We start from the raw sequence: 26,876 nt of genomic DNA on the forward strand, positions 1-26,876 counted from the left end.
GTTTGGTTGTGCTGAGTTCTCTTAGTTTTTGCTTGTCTGTAAAGGTTTTAATTTCTCTGTCAAATCTGAGTGAGATCCTTGCTGGGTAGAGTAATCTTGGTTGATCCCTGAAAGTATAGTCTTAGGAAACAGGATTTAAAATACACAATGGAGGGGGGATTCCCTGGTGGCGCAGTAGTTGAGAATCTGTCTGCCAATGCAGGGGACATGGGTTTGATCCCTGGTCTGGGAAGATCCCACATCCTGCGGAGCAACTAAGCCCGTACGCCACAACTACTGAGCCTGTGTGCCGCAACTATTGAAGCCCATGCACCTAGAGCCTGTGCTCCGCAACAAGAGAAGCCACCGCAGTGAGAGGCCTGTGCACTGCAGCAAGGAGTGGCCCCTGCTCACCGCAGCTAGAGAGGGCCCACGTGCAGTGGCGAAGATCCAAGGCAGCCAAAAATAAAATAAATTAAAATAAATAAATAAAATACACAATGGAGGAAGGAAAGACATTTCCTAGAACCCAGAAGATCCTCTATTACAGTTGTTTACAATGGAAAGTTAATGGAAAATTACAGGAAACAATATAGGCATGACCATTACTGGCACACACCCTTTTAGAATGAAGGTTTGGGTCACCATACAACCAACATGGTTAGTGAGGGCAAATGGAATACGAAATAGCTAGAGAAAGAAAGAAATTACAAATACCATCCATGATCACGTGGCAGGTGCAGAAATGAGGACTACAATAGTGTTACAGATATTCTTCCTGCTTTGTTATGAATATACTTGAATAGATTAACTATTTCTTTATTTTCCCCTCCCTTTCCCATTCCCATATGCTCTAACATAAGGTGTGTTACTTAGGGCTGACTCTATATCTCAGTATTTAGGTTTCAGGATATCAAAGATGGAATGTGACTCAGCTAAGGGAGTAAATAAATATCACCCAGAAATGAATAAAGTGCAATGTGAAACACAGAGTCCCCTCTTTTGGGGAGATGGTTAATATGCTTTTAGTTTTGTAAGTGATCATTGCATCATGTAAGGTGGAAGTACAATGTCATTATCTTTATTTGGAAGTTAAATAGGGTTAAAATGGGAACGTATGTATGTCAGGCTGGCAAAGAGATGAACTGTGCTGGACTGTCCGTGGTCAACTGGTACCACCAACTACTTTTGTCTAAGGTAGAAAATTAAGTCTCCCATAATTCCCTTCCCTGTGTGGTTCTGAGTAAAAGGCTGCCAGTAAGAGAAAATATGATTTCCTCTTTTATGGAAGAGATTTATAAAATGGAAATGAAGCAGAAGCCATTATTCTCAAGACACGCAGTGCTTCTACAGACCTCTCCTAAAGCTCCCACTTCATCCCCATGGCATGCCTCACAGGTCCTTCCTTAGGCTCCCTTACTGAGGTCCCACTTTGACAGCTAGATGCAGTTTCAAGAGCTTCTCTGCAAACTCTGGCTTTCCACCCACCTCAGGCTTAAACTAATTAATTAATTAATGCCTATTTTCCTAATCTTTCTATGACAAATTTATTAGTTCATTCTCTATTCTTCTTTTATATAAAATGTCCAGTGTATGATAAAAATTTTCCAGACCCTAGTTCTCCAGTTCTCCCACATCTGTGTAAGCCATAATTAACATATTAAACCCCTCACTCCTATAATACTTACAGTAGCTCTCTTTCCCCAACCGAATGCAGACTGATACAGTAATAAAGTACTGCCATAGCCACTGGAGCTCACTTCTGGGTGATGGAACATTTCTCACATAAGTTAGAATACCTATGAACTGGGCCATAACTTCAAATATTGTCTACAAGAGCTTCATATCAGGATATAGTATTTTTGGTTGAAGAAATATTCTTATTCCTATGTCTAAGATTTATTTTGCTAATAAAAATCATTTTATTAAATACCTACTAATTCTCAAGTATTAAGTTTGGTGCTCAGGATACAAAATGCATATGTGGTCCTCGCCTTTGAAAAGTCCTTAGTATGAAAGAAGCAGCATATAATATAAACAATCATAATATAGTGTGATAACTGCAAGAGTAAAGGCAGGCACAAAGTATAGTAGAAGGATCTGTGGCACAGAAGAGGTGTCATTTGAGCTGAGTCTTAAAGGACAAAGTTGTAAAATGAAGAAGAGAAGCAAGATAATCAAGGCAGGAAGAAGAGTAAGTGCAAAGGTACAGAGGTATACAAATGTGCCAAAAGAATGAAAGGCAGGTAGTGGGGTGTGATTAGAAGGATAAAACGAGATAAGGTTGAAAAGGAAGGTTGGAAGCAGAAGACAAAGAATCTTAATGGTATTCTGAGTTCCATTATGGTTATGAAGCAGGAGGTCTCTGATTCGAACAATCAGAAAACACCAGATAAAGTAAACTTCATACTGTTCTTTAGAGCCATCAAAAAGCAGTGGATGCAAAGAAGTCTAAATGAACCCAATTCCAGAGAAGGATGAGTTCTTCAAAGGTGAGCAAAGAGCCCCATTCTACCTTGAATTAACTGCCTAGTCTGCATATAGGTAGGCAGAAAAGCAGGCCTACCAGAGGTGAAAGATTTTGCTGATGAGACAAAAAGAAGCTGAACTTTTAGTGGCAGTGTGGACTGGTACGATGGATCCAAATCTAGAAGAGCCCCAGGTGTAAAAATAAATCTCTTGGTCTAACAATTGTACCCCAAGGGCCTTTTGTTAAGTAAGTAACAGTGGGAGCAGAGCTAGAAAGGAGAGATCGCCCAAACTTTTTTTAAAATAAGTTAATTAATTAATTTATTTTTGGCTGCATTGGGTCTTCATTGCTGTGCACGGGCTCTCTCTAGTTGTGGCGAGTGGGGGCTACTCTTCGTTGTGGTGCACAGGCTTCTCATTGCAGTGGCTTCTTTTGTTGTGGAGCATGGGCTCTAGGGCACACGGGCTTAGTTGCTCCACAGCATGTGGGATCTTCCCGGACCAGGGCTTGAACCCATGTCCCCTGCATTGGCAGGCGGATTCTTAACCACTGCACCACCAGGGAAGTCCGAGATCGCCCAGTCTTGTGTGGTCCTTAGCTTCCAGGGCCCTACTGCAGTTGCAATCCAGAGGTGAAATAAATTAATTTAAGCTTCAACCCAACTCCCTGCCAGCTGTTATTTTTAAAAAGTCAAAGAAATCAACCTTTTATCTATAGCACACAGGAAACTGTGGGTTGGGCTAAAGGTCAAATCTCCATAATCTCATTTAAATCCAGAAGTAAACTAATTAAAACTGTTGCTCAGCCACAGCTAGGCCTGACACACTGAAATTTGAATGATCAGCCAATTACCCTAGCTGCCTGACAGAAAAAAGAATATGCCCTCTCTGGGAAAAATAAAGCAAAAATATTACCTAGGTTACTCTCTACTCTTCTTTTATACAAAAGGTACAGTATGAAATCAAAACTTCTAAGACATGTGAAGAAGCAAATAAGTATAACTCATAATTAAGAAAAAAGGCCAAAAGAGAGACCCATGTATAAGAACTTTAAAATAATTATTATAAATATGTTAAAAGAATTTAGGGACTTCCCTGGTGGCACAGTGGTTAAGAATCCACCTGCCGATGCAGGGGACACAGGTTCGATCCCTGGTCTGGGAAGATCCCACATGCCACAGAGCAAGTAAACCCATGCGCCACAACTACTGAGCCTGCACTCTAGGGCCCACGAGCCACAACAAGAGAAGATACCGCAATGAGAAGCCCGCACACTGCAACAAAGACCCAACACAGCCAAAAATAAATAAATGAATAAATAAATAAGAATTTAGAGGAAAAGATGAACAGAATGGGTGGAGAGATGGAGGATGCCAGCAGAGAAACGGAAATTCTAGAACTGAAAAATAAACTATCTGAAATGAAGTCACTGGATGGGATTAATGGCAGACCAGACACAGAAAAAGAAAGGAGCAATGAATTCAAAGATAGGTTAATTAAAAACAAATCAAACCTGAGGCCCAGACTAGAGATGGCAAAAGAGACAATCAGTGAATTTGGTGTATTTTAGTCAAACTGCCAAAAACTGGAGATAAGAGAAAAGTCTTATTAGCAGCCCCCCCAAAAAACCCCCAAAAACTATTCCACTCATAAGAATTTTAGTTGACTTCCCATAAAAACAATGAAAGCCAATAAAATAACATATTCTGAGCGCTGAAAGTAAAACAAACAAACGAAACCCAGAAACCTGTCAACCTAGAACTCTATATTCAGCAAAATATTCTCATATAACGGAGAAATAATGACATCTTCAGATAAACAAAAGCTGAGAGAATTAATAGCCAGCATACCCTTACTATAAGAAATACTAAAAGAATTTCATCAGGGTAAAAAGAAATGATTCCAGATGAAAATCTGAGTCTTCAGAAAAGATGAAAAAGACCATTTGTGGCCCACAGAAAAGTTTGCAGCTCTTGTCAGAGAGCAACTACCATAAACAAACAAATAAAAAAAGAGGTATAGCTATCAAGGGGAGCTAAGAGCCAATAGCGGAGATAAAATGAAATACTTAAACAAACTAGACTGATGCAAAAGAAGGCAGGAAAAAAGAAAGAAAGGGACAAAGACAGACATTCAAATAGAAAAAAAACAGCAAGGTGGTAGATTTAAACCCAAACAGTTGAGTAATAACGTTACATGTAAGTAGATTAACTAGTCCATTTAAAGTCAGAGATTATGAGTTTAACAAACAAGACCAGCTATATCCACTTATAAGCAACATACTTTAAATATTAAAGACACAGATTAAGAGTAACAGGATGGAAAAAATATACCATGTACACTGTATGCATAAAAACAACGAAGTGGCTATGTTTACATCAGACAAACTAGACTTCCAGAGAGAAACATCAGAGATGATGAGAGACACTTCATAATTATGAGTTAATTCCTCAAGAATATATAAAAGGGTTTGCTCCTAATAATACTGATTCAAAACACATGAAGCAAAATTAACAGAAATAAAAAATAATCCTTTTCCAAAATTGATAAAATTAGACATCCCCTATCAATCAGAATTAGAAGATTTAAGCAACACTGTGAAACAACATGACTTAATTGATATTTATAGAATTCTGCAACAGCTGCAGAATACACATCCTCTCGAGTGACATGTGAGAACACATGCTGGTTATAAGGCAATTTTCAATATATTTCAAAGGACTGAAACCACACTGAGTAGTTCTCTAATGGTAAAGGAATTAACCTAGAAACAAACAATAAAAAGATCACCAGAAAATCTCCAAAGACCTGAAAAGTACATGCCATTCTAAGAAGTCTGGGCTCTATCCTATAGTACTAGTGGAGCTATTCAAGGTTTATGCAAGGGAATGATACATTCAGATATAATACATTCAGATTTGAACTTTTAAAAAATAACTTTCATTGAATATTTTAAAAATGTAGCAGAAGAATGACTGAACACACTCACACACACAAAGGGCAATAAACCATAATTCATGTAAAAAATGAGGAGAAACTGAATTAAGGTATCTGAAATAGGATTGAATCAAGATATTTGCAAATGCAGAGTCAAGGGGACTTGGTGACCAATTAATTACATGTGATCTGCAAAGCTAGTTAATCCTAACTAACTTTGGTGACTAGAAAAATAGGAATGCTACGCATGGAGACAGGAAAAACAGGGAGAAGCAGTTTCTGATGGGTACAGGAACTAGAAAACACAGGTGTGCATTACAGGCTCTCCCTTTAATGCAAGAACATCAATTCTAACTGCTGCAGCTTCTTACTGTTTGGTTCAGGGATATAACCCAACTCCCCCTCCCAGCTCACTTAATTAATATTCAAGTTCCTTCTTGTTTGCTCTGTGGGTTCTGCACACTGATACGTGCTTTTCCATTTGACTATTTGCTCTTCTTTAGTACTGTCTAGTCTGGTTTTCAACTGGATATTCCATTCACACTTGGATCTGCTTTTCAGCTCACTCTCCAGGTTTAGTAACCAGGTCTTTGAACTGTTTTTTGGCTTGACCCACGTGTCCTGAGGACTCTGCTCCTCATACCTGCTCACTGGCTCATAGACAACGCAAATATAGATAAACACAGCCTCATCCCACCCCTATTCTAGATTCTTGCTCAGTTTAGTGAACAATCCATCTAGCTTCTGCCTATCAGGGAACAACTTTGGACAATAAGTTCATTTGGACATTGAGTTTGAGGTCTTTGTGAATATCCAAGTGGAGAGATACAGAAAGCAGTTGGGAAAAAATGAGCCTAGGGCTCAGGAAAGAGACCCAGTAGGAGATAAAGATTTATAATCATCAGCAAATAGGTTGTAATCAAAATCACATGAGTGGATGAGCTTAAGGAGACTATAAAACAGAAGTCTTTAATCTGATACGCTTTAGGGGCATCTATGAATCCACTGAAATTGTGGGTAAAATTCTGTGTATGTATGTGTCCACATTTCTCAGATAGGGATCCATAAATTTCATCAGATTCTCAAAGGTCTATAACTCTAAAATGATTGAAAACCTATGGCGTGGGCTTCCCTGGTGGCACAGTGGTTGAGAGTCCGCCTGCTGATGCAGGGGACGCAGGTTCGTGCCCCAGTCTGGGAGGATCCCACGTGCCACGGAGCGGCTGGGCCCGTGAGCCGTGGCCGCTGGGCCTGTGCGTCCGGAGCCTGTGCTCCGCAGCGGGAGAAGCCACAGTGGTGAGAGGCCCGCGTACTGCAAAAAAAAAAAAAAAAAACCTATGGCCGAGGGAGATGGCTAGAATGTAACCTAGAGGGCACTCCTTACTAAAATGTGCTACAATTGTGGGATTAGAGACCATGGTGGGAAAGGGTGTGGAATATGTTAGCATTTCATTTCCAATTCACCATCTGAGTCACAGCAACCATGAAGCACATGATTTTCTATTCAAAATTGGGCAACATGTCCCCAAAATACAATGACTCAGACACCAGTACTTCTAGATTACTCAAAATAGTATGAAAACTAGAATTTTTAGGCCTAGAGATTTAGATTCTATATTCCCAGCCAAAACGTGAATTTCTTCCCCACTCCCATCCCATAAATAAAGGGCACAATCTCGGCAGCCACCTTCTTTCTCTGGAGTCCATCTCATGTCACAGCTGACAATCGAAGATCACTTTTTAAGCATTACTTTATGAAACTTCATGATCATCAACTGGATATATTAGCACCTGAGTTTTTATAGGCAAAAAGCTCTGAAAATATATAGTCCAACCCCACAAAACAAGGATGTCAGCTTGTATGCATTATCACAAAGTGCTCAAAAGTGCAATTATAGTTCACACTTTATCTTTTTTTCCTCAAAATTATTTGTCACTTTAGACATAGAGAAAGATGGTGGGGAGGTTTTTTCCAGTGTGCATTTTGAAACTCTTTCAAAAGCCACAAATGTGTATGAAACAAATTCTCTAGTCACAAGGATTCAAACCACAGCATTCTTCCCTACTTAACCACTCAAGCAAGCCAAGAATAATCTAGCTGGTCAACTCACATGTAGGAAAACTATAATGTCTACTACTTGGGGAACCTCTAAATATCACTTACACATGTACCTTGGTTTATAAAAACCATTTCAGTATTGTACAAAGGAGAAAGCTATGAATTACCAATTACCAAGAGATTAAAAAGGACTATGATAATGCACTGTATACTTCATCTTTAGCAGAAGGTAATTCACAAAACTTTAACACATATAAAACTTTTTTCAAACTTAAATGTTTCATAAAAGAATATATACATATAGGTAATAACTGGAAAATGTTCAATTATATTAATCAATGAAACCTATTAAAATTAGAAAAACTCTAAGATAAAATTACCTATATTATGCTGGTAGTTCAAAAGAATAAAAAAAAATTTATCAACATATATCATGCACCTTAAAAAATTTCAGATATTTTGATGTGGTTTAATTCCACTTTCATTAGTCTAGCCCTAAAAAACCCCCCACTAAAATGTAGTATGTGCAAAGATGTTCACTGTAGCACTATTTGTCAAACAGAAAATTGTAAACAGCAAAAGAAAAATGGTAAGATAAATTATAGAACATATACTAGGGAAACATTTTATTTGTTTGTTCATTCATTCATTCATTCACTTACTACTGTGTTTCATAAAGGATTTAAGGTGGCTCATAAAATGATTTATACAACCATGAAAAATTATGTTTAAAAAGCATGTGCACAATGAGAAAATGCTCATGAATATTAAGTGGAAAGGGCTGAATACAAGATTGTGTGTGTGCAAAAGTGAGATGTAAGACAAGTATTCTTACCTTTGTTTAACAAAATGCAAAGAAGAAAGAGAAATCCATCAAAATGCTAAAAATGGTATTTGTCTGGGTGGTAACATTATAGGTGAATTTTATTCTCTTATCTTTTTAATTTTATAAGTTTTATAAACTAAGTTTATTTTTTTTTTCTTTTCTTTTTTTTTTTTTTTTTTTTTTGCGGTACGCGGACCTCTCACTGTTGTGGCCTCTCCCATTGCGGAGCACAGGCTCCGGACGCGCAGGCTCAGCTGCCATGGCTCACAGGCCCAGCCGCTCCGCGGCATGCAGGATCTTCCCAAACCGGAGCATGAACCCATGTCCCATGCATCTGCAGGCGGACTCTCAACCACTGCGCCACTAGGGAAGCCCCTAAGTTTATATTTTTATAATAATGCCTGTACGTATGAAAAATATAAAAAGGATAAAGATTATTTTAAAAATTAAAAAAAAAATCTGCCTCCATATGTGATGGTTTATAAGAAAATAGCTCTTCATATATAGCCACTAATAACTTGAAAAAAGAAAACAAAAGTAATATCTAAGTGTAAAAAATCCAGATGGAAATCAGCCTCATGAAATATAAATTTGTTTTTCGATTAAAGGTATCGACAGAAGAACAGAATAAAGAGATGATATAAGGTTGTGGGGAGGAGAGGAAACTGACATAAAAAAAAAATACCAGAGAAAGGCAAGGAATTTTAATCTTGAAATCCAACAGCCTATCAGTGAACTTACGCTAACATGGTTGTCTTATTTAAACTGTAGTTTCAAAAAATACCACATCTATAGACAGAAAGTAGAATTGTGGTTGCCAGGGGCTGGAGGAAGGGGGAATGGGTAATGATTACGTAGTTTCAGTTTGGAAAGATGAAAAAAGTCCTGGAGATGGATGGTGGTGACAGTTCTACAACAATACGAATGTACTAGACTGTACACTTATAACTTGTTAAAATGGTAAATTTTGTTATTTAAATTTTACCACAATAAAAAATACATTAAGGTATGATTTGAAATAGATTATACAGGTAAGGTATATATTCACATTTTTTGAGTTTTCAGCTTTTCTCAAATATTATAAAGATGTGAGAATAACTTATAAAAGAAGTAGTTGTAACTACACTTTAATAGTAACTTTCTCTCAATCAGAGGGTTGTTTATTGTACCTATGTAATAATTCTTCTCATGTAGCCAATGTTTAGTTTTCAAGTATCAAGAAATCATGCCTCACCTAAACAAAGGTTTAAAAGTAAAGTAGCCATTAGATTCAAAGTAAAAAGAAACTAGAAGTGGGCTTCCCTGGTGGCGCAGTGGTTGAGAGTCCGCCTGCCGATGCGGGGGACACGGGTTCGTGCCCTGGTCTGGGGGGATCCCACATGCCGCGGAGTGGCTGGGCCCGTGAGCCATGGCCGCTGAGCCTGCGCGTCCGGGGCCTGTGCTCCGCAGCGGGAGAGGCCACAACGGTGAGAGGCCCGCGTACCAAAAAAAAAAAAAAAAAAAAGAAACTAGAAGTAAGTGAGGTCACTAATAAATCTGGTGTTTATGCAAATTTATGATAATCAGCTATGAGACTAAATCTCCCCAACAGTAAGCACCATTCTTAGAAATTGGGAAAAAGAGATTAAAGAACTGTCCCCATAGTCCCTGGAAAGAGCCACAGTTATCCTTAAAATGCAGTGGAAGATTTCTGATGATAAAGCATTTTACAAATAGGATTTTTCTAATTTAAAATAATTTTCTGATCATAAAAAAGCAAGGAACAAAACTTTTTAGGACCCACGTTCCATACCCAGTTTTCTCAATTCACTTTAAAAATCTCACTTACCCTTCTAGTGTTTTCAAGGATTTTGGGATCAGGTTTTCCATAGTTAGGTGGATTGGCATACGGGTCATATCCAAGTTTGGCAAGCATGGGTGCAATCACTGCCATGTCTTGTAAAACATCTGCAGGTATCTTCCCAACCCATTTTGATAGAGCTCCCACATTAACTGGCTTGATGACTTGGTCTGTAGATCTCTCCACTCTGAAAACAATATAATGTGAATAAACATGTATTTAGAATACTGAAAACAGTACTGGAAATTTTTTTTTTTTTTTTTTTTTGCAGTACGCGGGCCTCTCACTGTTGTGGCCTCTCCCGTTGCAGAGCACAGGCTCCGGACGCGCAGGCTCAGCGGCCATGGCTCACGGGCCCAGCCGCTCCGCGGCATGTGGGATCTCCCCGGACCGGGGCACGAACCCGTGTCCCCTGCATCAGCAGGCGGACTCTCAACCACTGCGCCACCAGGGAAGCCCCTGGAAATTATTTTTGATGACTTTAAAAATTACAAGTCTCCAGATTATAAAAGCTATTGAGAAAGAGTGCATTTTCCAGGCTTGACATTACTTACTAGACTTTTTTTTTTAATGTTCTCAATCTGAGAGCAATTATTGGCAACCTCAGATTCCTAGAAATAGGAAAAACGGTCAGGTGAAAACATCTGCACAGAATGTATTGACACTTTAATTACAACGTTCAGAAAAACATAACAAAGATAAGACTGCTTAGAAAAACAGCTGGTCAACTTACTTGAAATACATAAAAATAAAAACCACAAGTAAATAAGATGGTTTGATGAATGATGACTACAGGAACAGAAAGATGGACACATTATGTGATAAAGCAAATATAGCAAAATGTTAATTGTAGCTAGTGGGTATAATTCTTTCAGTTCTTTGTATGTTTGTAATTTTTCATAATAAAATATTGGGGGGGAAATAGTCAACCATAATCCACTGACTGCAAAATATTCATTTGTCCTATTTTTCTGTTGATTTCCTAAAGAACCCTATTTTCTAAGGAAGAAAAAGGAGTGCTATTTATGACTTTCGATATTACAAAATAAATGTGTTCTACCTCTTGACCTAGAAATTTACTTTAAGCTTATAGTGACACTATATCTGATGAAATAACTCATAATCTTAGGGTAAAATATAATCTAAAATGACATCTAGATTGAAATTGTATCTGAACTAGCAGATTTTGGCCAAATGACCATCAAACAAAAGTGCCTAAGAGAGTTTTATATTATAATACATTAGAAGTCATTCAAACAGTATTCTAATAAAAGGTTAAAAAGATCTTTTTCTTTTAAGTTTTTGATCTCTCGCTGCAGATAACGATTATTTGATGAAGAATCCCTCAAAGGGGCTCCACTCCTTAAAAAATACACAAGAGAGGACTTCCCTGGTGGCGCAGTGGTTAAGAATCCGCCTGCCAATGCAGGGAACACAGGCTCGATCCCTGGTCTGGAAAGATCCCACATGCCGCAGAGCAACTAAGCCCGTGTGCCACAACTACTGAGCCTGTGCTCTAGAGCCTGTGAGCCACAACTACTGAGCCCGCCATGCCACAACCACTGAAGCCCACACGCCTAGAGCCTGTGCTCCGAAACAAGAGAAGCCACCACAATGAGAAGCACGCACACCACAGCAAAGAGTAGACCCCACTCTTTCTTTAGTAAAGAACATCCTGGTTTGTCCAGGACAGGTCCAGTTTATACCAATTGCCCCCAGCTTAATTACGAACATCACATCCCACTCACACCCACAAATGTTAAAGTTTGTATGATGAATTATATGGTGAATGAATTATATCCATATACCCTGCACACACCCAAAAACTAAGATGGTCCAAAACTGAACCCATCAACTTCTGCTCAAAATCTACTCCTCTTCATATACATTTTATCTTGATAAATGTCACCACCACCTATCTACAAGGCAAAACCAGAGATCTCAGATGGGACAGGGAGAAAGCAAGATCACTCCCAAGTTATCCAGTTCTAGAGACCCTATCTTTGAGTAGGAAAATCTCTCCTCCAGTCTTACTGCCACTAAACTTAGTTCATGTCACCATCATTTCTCACCCAGATTACTACAAAAGCCTCCTAATTTCCCTTCATTTAAGTAGTTGGCTTCCTTGCCCAACTACCTATCCTTCCACCAGACTATAAGGAAGGTCTATGTTTTATTAATTTCACAATCACCAGTATCTAGCATATTAACATATAATAGATGCCCAATAAATGTTTATTAAACTAATGAGTAAAAGCTTTTCATGGGGAAAAAAACCCCTACAAATTTAGTTTATACAAACATGCGCAAGAGGTCAAGGATCATATATTAATAAGGAGATCAACTGCCACAAGATGAAATAACTAGGGACTTCCCTGGTGGTCCAGTGGTTCAGAATCCACCTTCCAGTGCAGGGGACGTGGGTTCGATCCCTGGTCAGGGAACTAAGATCCCACATGCTGTGGGGCAACTAAGCCCACGCAACGCAACTACTGAGCCCGTGCGCTCTGGAACCCATGCGCCACAACTAGAGAGCCTGTGCACCACAATTGGGGGGGGGCCCACGCACTGCAACGAAAGATCCCACATGCCACAACTAAGACCCGACATAGCCAAATAAATAAATAAAAAGAAAATAAAAATATCTAGTATATAAACAAACATACTTTATAAAAAAAAAAATGAAGTAACTAGAGAACATCCAAGCGCTGAACTGCGTGATATTTACTGTGGGTGCGCTAGGAACATTAGAGAATGGGAGTCACATCTGCAGAGATAAACATCTCGAGAAAAAAATGCTTTATAGTAAACAAAAAATAATTTCTGTTCATTCTATGTCAGGTACTTTGCATATGATATCTACTTTAATCCTTGAAACAACCTTAAGAGAAATATTATCAGTCCCTTTTTTTCAACTGTGTTAACTGAGACCCATAAGTGATTTATCTAAAGTCACACAGTCTGGAAATAATGGCGTTAGAATTTGAACTTACGTCTGTCTGACTCCAAAGCACCTGTTTTATCCAGTTTCTCTTACTGCTGTCCTATTGACGTCAAATCACATCTTGATTTTTACATTCTATGCTTCCCTGAAAACCTTGGCCTCTTGTTCTATACTGCATAGACTAAGTGGTTTTGCCACAGTGATAACATACTACACATGTAATAGGTATATACAGGGCTGTGCCGGTAACACTTTACAACCTGATCTCTGAGAAGGGAAGGGTCATAATTTGTAGCATTTACTGATGACCAATGGTGTAAATACTCCCACCATGGATGATTTCAAGCTACCAACATGATGTCATTGACCACAGAGTTGAGAAGAGATGCAAAAAAATGGGTTCCCTGTAGCTGGCGCAATCCAGCTCCAGCAGACCACTGGATATCTATAGGGTCACAATCTCTTGTCCCAAATTCTGAAATCCAAAAACTAAACATTTTCCTGTAACTCATGTGGCAGCAAAACATAACCTGAACTGATAGGAATCTATTTAAAGTCTTTATTCTTCTTGGCATAAACTATCATACTCTTTAATGCAGAAATACTGATGTCTTTGATTATAGAGTGTTGACCCAGAACAAACAGAGGATGTTACATAATATGTGTTATGTACACCATATGACCTTTCTAGAATCCAAAAATTTTGGATTCTGAAACATATCTGTGTTAAGCACTGAAGTCACACATAGGGTCTCATATGTCGTGACTGGGAAGTTGGGAATGATAGAAGGGTTTTAATCACAGGACTGACAAGACTAGATTGTTCTTATCTGCATTCAATGTTGAAAACTATGGGAAGAGTAGATTGAAGGATGGGGTAACCTGGGGTCAGAAAAACCAGTAAAGACATTCAACTATATATTGAAAGAATTGAGAAATGATTAATGCTCCAACTACAGCAAATGACATAGAGATGGAAAGAAAAAACCTCCACTGATTTTTTTAAATAAATTTATTTATTTTTGGCTACATTGGGTCTTCATTGCTGCGTGTGGGCTTTCTCTAGTAGTTGTGGCGAGCAGGGGCTACTCTTCATTGCGGTACACAGGCTTCTTATTGCAGTGGCTTCTCTTGTTGTGGAGCACGGGCTCTAGGCACGCGGGCTCAGTAGTTGTGGCACACGGGCTTAGTTGCTCTGCAGCATGTGGGATCTTCCTGGACCAGGACTTGAACCCATGTCCCCTGCATTGGCAGGTGGATTCTTAACTGCTGTGCCACCAGGGAAGACCCCATAGATTTGTTTTTAATTGATCAGACTTAGTGGTCAATTAGATATGGGGAGGAGAGAAAAGAGTCTAGATGAATTCGTATTTGACTTGAAGGACTGAATGGACCGTGTTTTCATTCATTACAATAGCATGGAAGAAAAGCATAAGTATTGTTGCTTAGTTTTGTTTCAGATGTAGGGAACAAAGGAAAAGAGGTAAATTGATAGTAGTAAGGAAGTTACCAAAAGTCTAAAGGAAAATTAGAGTTGACTAAGAGACTGAAATGTAGTATGTGCTCAGTAAACAATAGCTAGTATTATTTTTGCATCCAGAATATAGCACTGGTTCAGAAGAAAAATGAAAGCCATTATTTATCATGATGATTGATTTAAAGATAAAGTCCAACCATCTCTTCTCTGAAAGAGATAGAATTCTAAAACGAAAAGGCTTTATGTTATGTAACCACTGAGTCACAAGATTCACTAGTAGCAAATGCAGTTGCCATGGACTCCTTAGGGGGAAGAACTTGGGAAGGCATACTGCGTATCACTCAGGTGTTTCTCTTTAAGGCAGCAGTAATGGCATTTTATATTGATTGAGCATAAAATTCATATTAAATTTTTTTTGAACACCCACTATGGGTCAGGTCAAGTGTTAGATACTAAGTATGCAAAGATGACATGACTAGGTCATGGCCTTCCTCTCAAGAAGCTCAGAGTCCAGTAAGAGAGATAAGCATACACATGATTAATATGCAGCATGATAAATGTGATGACAGAGGTTAGAAACCATATTATGGCAATGCAGATGACAGAACTAGGTCATTCCTCTCCTAGGGCGTGACATGAGTCAGAGTAAGTTACCAAGTAGCTAAGGTAAAGATTAGTAATCTATGGGTCACAGCCTAAATCCAGTCCTACTGCCTGTTTTTGTCTGGCCTTCAAGCTAAGAATGGCTTTACATTTTTAAATGTTTTTTTAAAAAATCAAAAGAATAATATTTTAAACACATGAAAATCATATGGAATTCAAATTTCTATGTCACAAAGTGGGTTTTTTTTGTTTGTTTGTTTTTTTGGCCATGCCATGCAGCATGCAGGATCTTAGTTCTCCAACCAGGGATTGAACCCATGCCCCCTGCACTGGGAGCACAGAGCCTTAATCACTGGACCACCAGGGAAGTCCCAAAAAGGGCCTTTTCTTTTTGGCTGCACGGCATGTGGGATCTTAGTTCCTGGACCAGAGATTGAACCCATGCCCCCTACAGTGGAAGCAGGGATTCTTAAAAACACAGAACACAAAAGATGAATGTTAAATGGCATATAGAAAAGGGACTGACAATTAGACTGACAGCAGATTTCTCAACAGCAACAACTACAACTAGTGGACAGTGGAATAATACCTTCAAAGTACCAAGAGAAAATTACTGCCAACCCAGACTGAAGAGAATAAAAATAATCTTCCAAAAATTAAAGACTTTTTCAAATAAATCTTAGAATAAATAAAAATCCTAAGTCCATACTATGCACAAATGTAAGCAGCAAAAACTGAACAAAATCCCATCTTTTAGGCAAAAAATAATTGGGAAAAGGGACCACTGGAGTCTAAAGAGTATTATAAGAAACATCCTCATTATTTTTTTTATTTTTATTTTTTTGCAGTACGCGGGCCTCTCACTGTTGTGGCCTCTCCCATTGCAGAGCACAGGCTCCGGATGCACAGGCTCAGCGGCCATGGCTCACGGGCCCAGCCGCTCCGCGGCATGTGGGATCTTCCTGGACCGGGGCACGAACCCTTGTCCCCTGCATCGGCAGGCAGTCTCTCAACCACTGCGCCACCAGGGGAACCCTTCCTCATTATTCTTGACAGTTTTCTCTCACCTCTTTGTCCTAATGGTGGCACCCAGCACGCAGAAATGCATAGTGATGGTGCAGGCAGCTAAAATGCTGAGTGAAAGCCATATTTCTGGCCAGAACAACAAGAAATGTAGCCTCTGGGAGTCAGGGAGTGTTAGGGAGAAATCAAGGGAAAGAGAGAGCCAGACAAGATGGGAATAAAGACACAGGCCTACTAGAGAATGGACTTGAGGATATGGGAAGGGGGAAGGGTAAGGGTAAGCTGTGACAAAGTGAAAGTGGCATGGACATATATATACACTACCAAACGTAAAACAGATAGCTAGTGGGAAGCAGCCACATAGCACAGGGATATCAGCTCGGTGCTTTGTGACCACCTAGAGGGGTGGGATAGGGAGGGTGGGAGGGAGGGAGACGCAAGAGGGAAGAGATACAGATACGGAACGTATGTATATGTATAACTGATTTACTTTGTTATAAAGCAGAAACTAACACACCATTGTAAAGCAATTATACTCCAATAAAGATGTTAAAAAAAAGTGAACTTTGTTTAAAAGATATTATATAAAAAGAAAAAAAAATAAACTGAAAAAAAAAAAAAGAGAGAGCCAGAGAACATTTCCCATAATTTTGCATATGAATCAGCACAACTTCCAACTCACACCTGGGAGAGACTGAAGGAAGCACAGCAAAGACTTTGAGAATTAAACTATGAAATAAACTGCCACCAACACTCCAAACTCATAAATGATTTGTGAATGAGAAAAACCCAAAGCAGCATAGCAAAGTCTGAAAACTAAACTGATACTGGAAACACTGTTCACAGAAGGAGACACAAACTTGTGGTTTAGAAACTAACCAGATTGATAACCCACCAAAACAAAAAAATCTTCATTCACCAGAGGATTCTAGCAGGACTCAGAGACTCAAAACATAACTCCAAAAATACTCAGATACAGAGAACCAAGAAAATGTGATCCAATATTGAGGGAAAAGACAATCAAAAGATGCACAGAACAGGAGGGAACACTCTCTAAGTAATTTATAAGGCCAGCAAAACTATGTAACAAAACTGAAACCGCATACCTCAGCTTGCGACGTGAACCCACAGGCTGGGACTCGAACCAGCCCAAACCCAGATTGGGACTTGAAGCCACGGTCTTTTAATTAGAATCACTAACCTGGTGTCAGGACTTACTGAGGCTCAGGTTCTTTATGTCTCAGCGCAGAAGGAATTCAGCAAGAGGCAAAGTGATAGGCAAGGAGTAGCTTTATTAATATAGGACGCTTGCGAGGGATACAAGCAGGCAGGCAAGGGGGCTCTGCCCCAAGAATTAAGCGGGCTACATTTTTTAGTCAAAGGAAAGTGGGGAGGGGGAGAGGACCACCTTCTTCCTCATTCTTTGAGTAGAAGTTAGGCTTCCATCATTAGCTTCTCCTTCTCATCAGGCAAGAGAGTGTTTGACCCTATAAAGTCAAACTAGGACTATCACGGTGTCTATTCAAATCAGCAGAAGGGTGGTAACATATACTAAAATACGTTAAATCATCACAGATTTCAGTATAATGAGGGTCTTCTACTTTGGAATGTCACCTTTCCCTTACACTCCTGTCCTTGGTCCTAAGGATATTACCTTGCTGGACTCAACAATTAACTTACAGTGGTCTCAAAAATAAAACAAGACAAAAACTCACAGTGGTCTTCCGAAGTTCCCTAAGTCTCCTTCTCTATCTATAATCCCCTAGTGGGATTTCTAAAACTACCTGTGTAACTATCCTACTCTATCCCTATCAAAACCAGACACAGGGCTTCCCTGGTGGCGCAGTGGTTGAGAGTCCGCCTGCCGATGCAGGGGACGCGGGTTTGTGCCCCGGTCCGGGAGGATCCCACATGCCGTGGAGCGGCTGGGCCCGTGAGCCATGGCCGCTGAGCCTGCGCTTCCGGAGCCTGTGCTCCGCAAAGGGAGAGGCCACAACAGGGAGAGGCCCGCGTACCTCAAAAAAAAAAAAAAAAAAAAAAACCAGACACAGATTTTAGGAATAATAAAAATTACAAGTATCACTCATGAAATATATATAAAAGTCCTAAACCAAAAGTTAGCATATCAAATCCAGCACTAATTATCGGATGATAATTAGTGCTCCACTAAGTTGGAGTTTTTCCAGAAATTCAAGGTTAAATCAACATTACAAAATCTATTAATGTAACTTACATTAGTAGCTTAAAAGGAGGAAAAAAAGTCATATAACTATTTCAATTAGATAAATTAACCTCTGTTGTAGGCTGCTCCTAAATGGCTCCCAATAATTCAGTCACACAGAGTCCTTTAAACAAATTAAGGGTGTGCCTCACAGATCCTCTCAGTTTAATAAGGCCTCTAGGAAGCTTAAGCACATTGTCCCTTAGCCATCTCAGCAGGAGCCCAAAGCAAAGAATGGTTTATCTCAAAAAGATTTGTGGGTAAAATTATTATCCAAATGGAATGAACCCCAGGTGAGATTTACAGAGGACCCACAACATTTTTGAGAAGTTTATCAGCAGCAACATTGCCAACTTGGACTGAAAGGGACAGAAACAGTACAAAATGGAAAGACACACTGGATTCCCAAAATTCTACTGGCAGGAATTAGACAGATAAAACCACATAGCTACAAAATATGTGCTATCTTTCATGAAAAAGGAAGGATTACTCAAGAGCCCAAAGGGCAGAGCTGAGAGACATGGAAAATAATTCCTAAATTACTTACATTTGACTGAGACCTGCTCAAAGAATGTCTAATATTTTCCCAGATGGATTTCAGAATTGATATGAACCAATGACACCTTTTTCTTCCCCCTATTTGCCTTCATTTTAAATGTCTATTGCCCTATGCCTGTTCCATCACTGTATACTGGCATTGGGGGTGGGGTGGGGATATAACTTGTATCTTTAGTGCTACAGATCTTTTCTGTTCAAGGACCTATATTTAAGGAACTACACTCAGAAGCTCCAACCACAACTAGACCTGATTTAGATGGCAAGATGAAGGACTTTGAGCTTGTAATAGGATGAGAATTTTGTGACATGGGGAGGGGGGAAATGTATTTTGCGTATGAGTCATTGGCAGCCTGAGAGCAGACTGATTGGCTGCTTCTAAAATGGTACCCAAGAGGGACTTCCCTGGTGGCAGAGTGGTTAAGACTCCACGCTCCCAATGCAGGGGGCCCAGGTTCGATCCCTGGGTCAGGGAACTAGATCCCACATGCATGCCACAACTAAGAGTTCACATGCCACAACTAAGGAGCTGGCGAGCTGCAACTAAGGAGCCCACTGGCCACAACTAAGGAGCTGGAAAAACACAACTAAGACCTAGTGTAACCAAATAAATAAGTAAATAAATAAATTAATAAAAATAATAATAAATTAATTTAAAAATAAAATGGTACCCAAGATTCCCAACTCCTGTATTCCTTTATGTAATCTTCTCCCCTTGACTGTAGCTAGACCTAGGGACTTGCTTCTAATGAATATGGCAGAAGTGATAGGATGTCACCTGAAGATTAGGTTAAGAAGATGTGAATTCCATCTTGCTCACTTTCCCTGGCTGTTCTCATTTGCTTGCTCTGATTAAGTCAGCTGCTGTGTTGTGTCTAGCCATACAGAGAAAGCTTCATGGCAAGGAAGTGAGGTCCTCCATCCAACACCCAGGAGGAACTGAATCCTGCCAAAACCACATGAGCTGGGAAATAGTCCCCTATCAGTTAAGCCTTGATTGCAGCCTGTAAGAGATTCTGAGCTAGGAGACTCAGCTAAGACAAGCCCATATTCCCAACCCACTGAAACTATGATAAAATACATGTTTGCTATTTTAAGCAAACACTAAAGTCACTACATTTTGAGGAGCTTCCAGGTTGGTGAACATATCCACATGTCAGGAGGATGGAGCACCCTTGTTTCATGGGGCCAGAAGCTTCTGTCTTGGGACCCTTCCAGACCTCGCCCTACGTACTTCTTCATCTGTATCCTTTCTAAGAATGGCTCCAGATTTTTTCTTAAATGCAGCCTTTTAAATGAGAAATAAGCCAAGACTCAAAGTGACAGAGTGACTTGTTTAGGCTCATACTGCTTATAAGAGGCAGAGCTGGGATTCAAACCCAGGATTATCTCAGTAAGAAACCAAAATCTTAACTATCTTACTCACTGAATATGTCTTCGCAGGAGCTAATTTTAATGTAGATTACAATCAGAATTTTTTTTGTAAATGTCTGATTTAAAACTGTTAATGTCTACTTTTAATGAAATAAATGATTCATTTAATTATTTTTTTAAAAGATGGAATGGGGAATTCCCTGGCAGTCCAGTGGTTAGGACTCTGTGGTCTCACTGCCAATGGCCCGGGTTCAATCCCTGGTTGAGGAACTAAGATCCCGCAAGCCGTGCAGCAAGGCCAAAAATAAAAAAAATAAAAGATGGAATGATTTAATGTCCTGGATTTGCTTTAAAATAATTCAAGAGTAGGGGAAGGGAGAAAGTTAAATGAAACACTGTTGGCCTATATTGATCATTGTTGGTGGTCATACATACACTACTCTTTTGAATATTTTTGTACTTGAAAATTTTCACAACAAAGAAAAAACTTATCTTAAAGTTTCTCAGCCTTGGCACTACTTACATTTTAAGTTGGATAAATTCTTTGTTGTGGGGTTTGTCCTGTGCATTGTAGGATGTTTAGCAACATCCCTGGTCTCTACCTATTAAATACCAGCAGTGCAACCACCCCACCATTGTGACAACCATATTTCCAGACATTGCAAAATGTCCCCCAGGAGAGCAAATTGGCCCCAGATGAGAACCACTGCTTTAAAACAAGGTTGCTTGTTATTATAAGTCTTAGCCTAGACAAAACCACAAAACATTAGGAAAGCTGCAGGACATAAATATATACAAACGTCATTTGTATTTTGATACAAGAGCAACTAACAGAAACTTTTAAAACAACAATTTATATACGGGAATTCCCTGGCAGTCCAGTGGTTAGAACTTGGAGCTTTCGCTGCGGGGGGCTGGGTTCAATCCCTGGTGGGGGAACTAAGATCCCACAAGCTGTGCAGTACGGCCAAAAACAAACAAAAAATTATTTGAAAAAAAACACATTATTCACATTAACAGCAAAAAGGTACTCAAAACTTAATTAATCAAAAGAAGTACAAGACTTTTATGAAGAACATAATCAAATATTATCAAAAGATGTTGAAGACCTAAATAAATGGAGAAGCATACTGTGTTATGGAGAGGAAGGCTTAATATTGATATAATGATAGCTATCCTTCTCAAAATTACCTACAAATTCAATGTAAATTTAATCATTAATAAATCATGCTTAAAGAGAAAACTGAGGAATAAAGGGCTAAAAATAGCCAAGACATTCCTAGAGAAGAACTAAGAAGGAGGCTTGCCCTACTGGGTATTAAGTCATTTCGTAAAACTATAGTAATTAAAATAGAGTATAACTATGTTATATTTCACTAACAGAAAAATGCATATATGGAAACTTAATATTTCACCTAGCAGGTAGTACAGGTGGCTAGGGAAAAAGAGACTATTCCATAAACAGCTCTGGGGAACCAGACATCCATATGGAAAAAAATTAAAGATGGATCTGTACCCTCACAGACAAAAAATAAATTTCATATTGATCAATAAATTCCAGACTGGGCTTCCCTGGTGGCACAGTGGTTGAGAGTCCGCCTGCTGATGCAGGGGACGCAGGTTTGTGCCCTGGTCTGGGAAGATTCCACATGCCGCGGAGTGGCTGGGCCCGTGAGCCATGGCCACTGAGCCTGAGCGTCCGGAGCCTGTGCTCCGCAATGGGAGAGGCCACAGCAGTGAGAGGCCCGCGTACCACAAAATAAATAAATAAATAAATAAATAAATTCCAGATTGATTAACTCATGTTAATCAATCAAGGAAAATTTTTCAAGTTTTAGGAAAAAATATGGGAGACTACTTTTGACCTTAGGGTAAAGAAAGATTTCTTTACAAAACACAAAGTTCAAACCATAAGGGAGAGGCTGAACCAAGATAGCGGAGTAGAAGGATGTGCTCTCACTCCCTCTTGTGAGAACACCAGAATCACAACTAGCTGCTGGACAATCACTGACAGGAAGGCACTGGAACTCACCAAAAAAGATACCCCACATCCAAAGACAAAGGAGAAGCCACAATGAGACGGTAGGAGGGGCACAATCACAGTAAAATCAAATCCCATAACTGCTGGGTGGGTGACTCACAGACTGGAGAACACTTATATCACAGAAGTCCACCTGCTGGAGTGAAGGTTCCGAGCCCCACGTCAGGCTTCCCAACCCAGGGGTCTGGCAACGGGAGAAGGAATTCCTAGAGAATCAGACTTTGAAGCCTAGTGGGATTTGACTGCAGGACTTTGACAGGACTGGGGAAAACAGAGACTCCACTCTTGGAGGGCACACACAAAGTAGTGTGTGCATCGGGACCCAGGGGAAGGAGCAGTGACCCCGGGGGAGACTGAAACAGACCTACCTGCTAGTGTTGGAGGGTCTCCTGCAGAGGCAGGGGGTGGCTGTGGCTCACCCTGGGGACAAGGACACTGGCAGCAGAAGTTCTGGGAAGTACGCCTTGGCGTGAATGCTCCCAGAGTCTGTTATTAGCCTCACCAAAGAGCCCAGGTAGGCTCCAGTGTTGGGGTTGCCTCAGGCCAAACAACCAACAGGGAGGGAACCCGGCCCCACCCAACAGCAGTCAAGCAGATTAAAGTTTTACTGAGCTCTGCCCACCAGAGCAACAGTCAGCTCTACCCACCATGAGTCCCTCCCATCAGGAAACTTACACAAGCCTCTTAGATAGCCTCATCCACCAGAGGGCAGACAGCAGAAGCAAGAAGAACTATGATCCTGCAACCTGTGGAACAAAAACCACATTCACAGAAAGACAGACAAGATGAAAAGGCGAGGGCTATGTACCAGATAAAGGAACAAGATAAAACCCCAGAAAAACAACTAAATGAAGTGGAGATAGGCAACCTTCCAGAAAAAGAATTCAGAATAATGATAGTGAAGATGACCCAGGACCTCAGAAAAAGAATGGAGGCAAAGATCGAGAAGATGCAAGAAATGTTTAACAAAGACCTAGAAGAATTATAGAACAAACAAACAGAGATGAACAATACAGTAACTGAAATGAAAACTACACTAGAAGGAATCAATAGCAGAATAACCGAGGCAGAAGAACAGATAAGTGACCTGGAAGACAGAATGGTGGAATTCACTGCCACAGAACAGAATAAAGAAAAAAGAAATGAAGACAGTCTAACAGACCTCTGGGACAACATTAAACGCAACAACATTTGCATTATAGGGGTTCCAGAAGGGGAAGAGAGAGAGAAAGGACCAGAGAAAATATTTGAAGAGATTATAGTCAAAAAATTCCCTAACATGGGAAAGGAAATAGCCACCCAAGTCCAGGAAGTGCAGAGAGTCCCATACAGGATAAACCCAAGGAGAAACACGCTGAGACACATAGTAATCAAATTGGCAAAAATTAAAGACAAAGAAAAATTATTGAAAGCAGCAAAGGAAAAATGACAAATAACATACAAGGGAACTCCCATAAGGTTAACAGCTGAGTTCTCAGCAGAAACTCTACAAGCCAGAAGGGAGTGGCATGATATACTTAAACTGATGAAAGGGAAGAACCTACAACCAAGATTACTCTACCCAAGAAGGATCTCATTCAGATTCGATGGAGAAATCAAAAGCTTTACAGACAAAGAAAAGCTAAGAGAATTCAGCACCACCAAACCAGCTCTACAACAAATGCTAATGGAACTTCTCTAAGTGGGAAACACAAAAGAAGAAAAGGACCTACAAAAACAAATCCAAAACAATTAAGAAAATGGTAACAGGAACATACATATGGATAATTACCTTAAATGTGAATGGATTGAATGCTCCAACCAAAAGACACAGGCTCGCTGAATGGATACAAAAACAAGACCCATATAAATGCTGTCTACAAGACACCCACTTCAGACCTAGGGACACAAAGAGACTGAAACTGAAGGGATGGAAAAAGATATTCCATGCAAATTGAAATCAAAAGAAAGCTGGAGTAGCAATACTCATACCAGATAAAATAGACTTTAAAATAAAGAATGTTACAAGAGACAAGGAAGGACACTACATAATGATCATGGGATCAATCCAAGAAGAAGATATAACAATTATATATATATATGCACCCAACATAGGAGCACCTTAATACATAAGGCAACAGCTAACAGCTGTAAAAGAGGAAATCAACAGTAACACAATAATAGTGGGGGACTTTAACACCTCACTTACACCAATGGACAGATCATCCAAAATGAAAATAAATAAGGAAACAGAAGCTTTAAATGACACAATAGACCAGATAGATTTAACTGATATTTATAGGACATTCCATCCCAAAACAGCAGATTACACCTTCTTCTCAAGTGTGCACGGAACGTTCTCCAGGATAGATCACATCTTGGGTCACAAATCAAGCCTCAGTAAATTTAAGAAAACTGAAATCATATCAAGCATCTTTTCTGACCACAATGCTATGAGATTAGAAATGAATTACATGGAAAAAAACGTAAAAAACACAAACACACGGAGGCTAAACACTACATTACTAAATAACCAAGGGATCACTGAAGAAACCAAAGAGGAAATCAAAAAATACCTAGAGAAAAATGACAATGAAAACACAACGATCCAAAACCTATGGGATGCAGCAAAAACAGTTCTAAGAGGGAAGTTTATAGCTATACAAGCCTACCTCAAGAAACAAGAAAAATCTCAAATAAACAATCTAACCTTACACCTAAAGGAACTAGAGAAAGAAGAACAAACAAAATGCAAAGTGAGCAGAAGGAAAGAAATCATAAAGATCAGAGCAGAAATAAATGAAATAGAAACAAAGAAAACAATAGCAAAGATCAATAAAACTAAAAGCTGGTCCTTTGAGAAGATAAACAAAACTGGTAAACCATTAGCCAGACTCATCAAGAAAAAGAAGGAGAGGACTCAAATCAATAAAATTAGAAGTGAAACAGGGGAAGTTACAACAGACACTGCAGAAATACAAAGCATCCTAATAGACTACTACAAGCAACTCTACGTCAGCAAAATGGACAACCTGGAAGAAATGGACAAATTCTTAGAAGGGTATAACCTTCCAAAACTGAACCAGGAAGAAATAGAAAATATGAACAGACCAATCACACGTAATGAAATTGAAACTGTGATTTAAAATCTTCCAACAAACAAAAGTCCAGGACCAGATGGCTTCACAGGTAAATTCTATCAAACATCTAGAGAAGAGCTAACACCCATCCTTCTCAAACTCTTCCAAAAAATTGCAGCGGAAGGAACACTCCCAAACTCATTCTATGAGGCCACCATCACCCTGAGACCAAAACCAGACAAAGATACTACAAAAAAAGAAAATTAGAGACCAATATCACTGATGAATACAGATGCAAAAATCCTCAACAAAATACTAGCAAACAGAATCCAACAACACATTAAAAGGATCATACACCATGATCAAGTGGGATTTATCCCAGGGATGCAAGGATTCTTCAATATACACAAATCAATCTATGTGATACATCATATTAACAAACTGAAGAATAAAAACCATATGATCATCTCAATAGATGCAGAAAAAGCTTTTGACAAAATTCAACACCCATTTATGATAAAAACTCTCCAGAAAGTGGGCACAGACGGAAACTACCTCAACATAATAAAGGCCATATACGACAAACCCACAGCAAACATCATTCTCAATGGTGAAAAACTGAAAGCATTTCCTCTAAGATCAGGAACAAGACAAGGATGTCCACTCTCACCACTATTATTCAACATAGTTTTGGAAGTCCTAGCCACGGCAATCAGAGAAGAAAATAAACAAAAGCAATACAAATTGGAAAAGAAGAAGTAAAACTGTCACTGTTTGCAGATGACATGATACTATACATAGAGAATCCTAAAGATGCCACCAGAACACTACTAGAGTTAATCAATGAATTTGGTAAAGTTGCAGGACACAAACTTAATGCACAGAAATTTCTTGCATTCCTATAAACTAATGATGAAAAATCTGAAAGAGAAATTAAGGAAACACTCCCATTTACATTGCAACAAAAAGAATAAAATACCTAGGAATAAACCTACCTAGGGAGACAAAGACCTGTATGCAGAAAACTATAAGACACTGATTAAAGTAATTAAAGATGATACCAACAGATGGAGAGATATACCATGTTCTTGGACTGGAAGAATCAATATTGTGAAAATGACTATACTACCCAAAGCAATCTACAGATTCAATGCAATCCCTATCAAATTACCAATGGCATTTTTTATGGAACTAGAACAAAAACTCTTAAAATTTGTATGGAGACAAAAAAGACCCCGAATACACAAAGCAGTCTTGAGGGAAAAAAACGGCGCTGGAGGAATCAGACTCCCTGACTTCATACTATACTGTAAAGTGACAGTAATCAAGACAATCTGGTACTGGCCTAAAAACAGAAACACAGATCAATGGAACAGTATAGAAAGCCCAGAGATAAACCCATGCACCTATGGTCAACTAATCTATGACAAAGGAGGCAAGGATATACAATGGAGAAAAGACAGTCTCTT

The 26,876-nt window shown here is 39.3% G+C and overlaps 2 protein-coding genes across 8 annotated transcripts in view; one reads left to right on the top strand and one right to left on the bottom strand.

The window, feature by feature from the left end:
- TPST1 (tyrosylprotein sulfotransferase 1) overlaps positions 1-26,876 on the bottom strand; it is a 135,318-nt gene that overhangs the window by 50,661 nt on the left and 57,781 nt on the right. For all 7 annotated transcript variants that reach the window (XM_081256125.1, XM_081256130.1, XM_081256124.1 and 4 more), the window contains one exon: positions 10,099-10,297. In XM_081256125.1, coding sequence (XP_081112251.1) covers positions 10,099-10,297 — 199 coding nt within the window. The remainder of the gene's footprint in view (positions 1-10,098; positions 10,298-26,876) is intronic.
- Positions 1-26,876, top strand: part of SEPTIN14 (septin 14) — a gene marked incomplete at both ends in the record, with an annotated part of 563,121 nt that overhangs the window by 7,285 nt on the left and 528,960 nt on the right. The gene's annotated exons all lie outside the window — the stretch shown is intronic.

Source organism: Mesoplodon bidens (genome assembly GCF_964165515.1).
Source record: "Mesoplodon bidens genome assembly, chromosome: 15".
NCBI classification, from domain to species: domain Eukaryota; kingdom Metazoa; phylum Chordata; class Mammalia; order Artiodactyla; family Ziphiidae; genus Mesoplodon; species Mesoplodon bidens.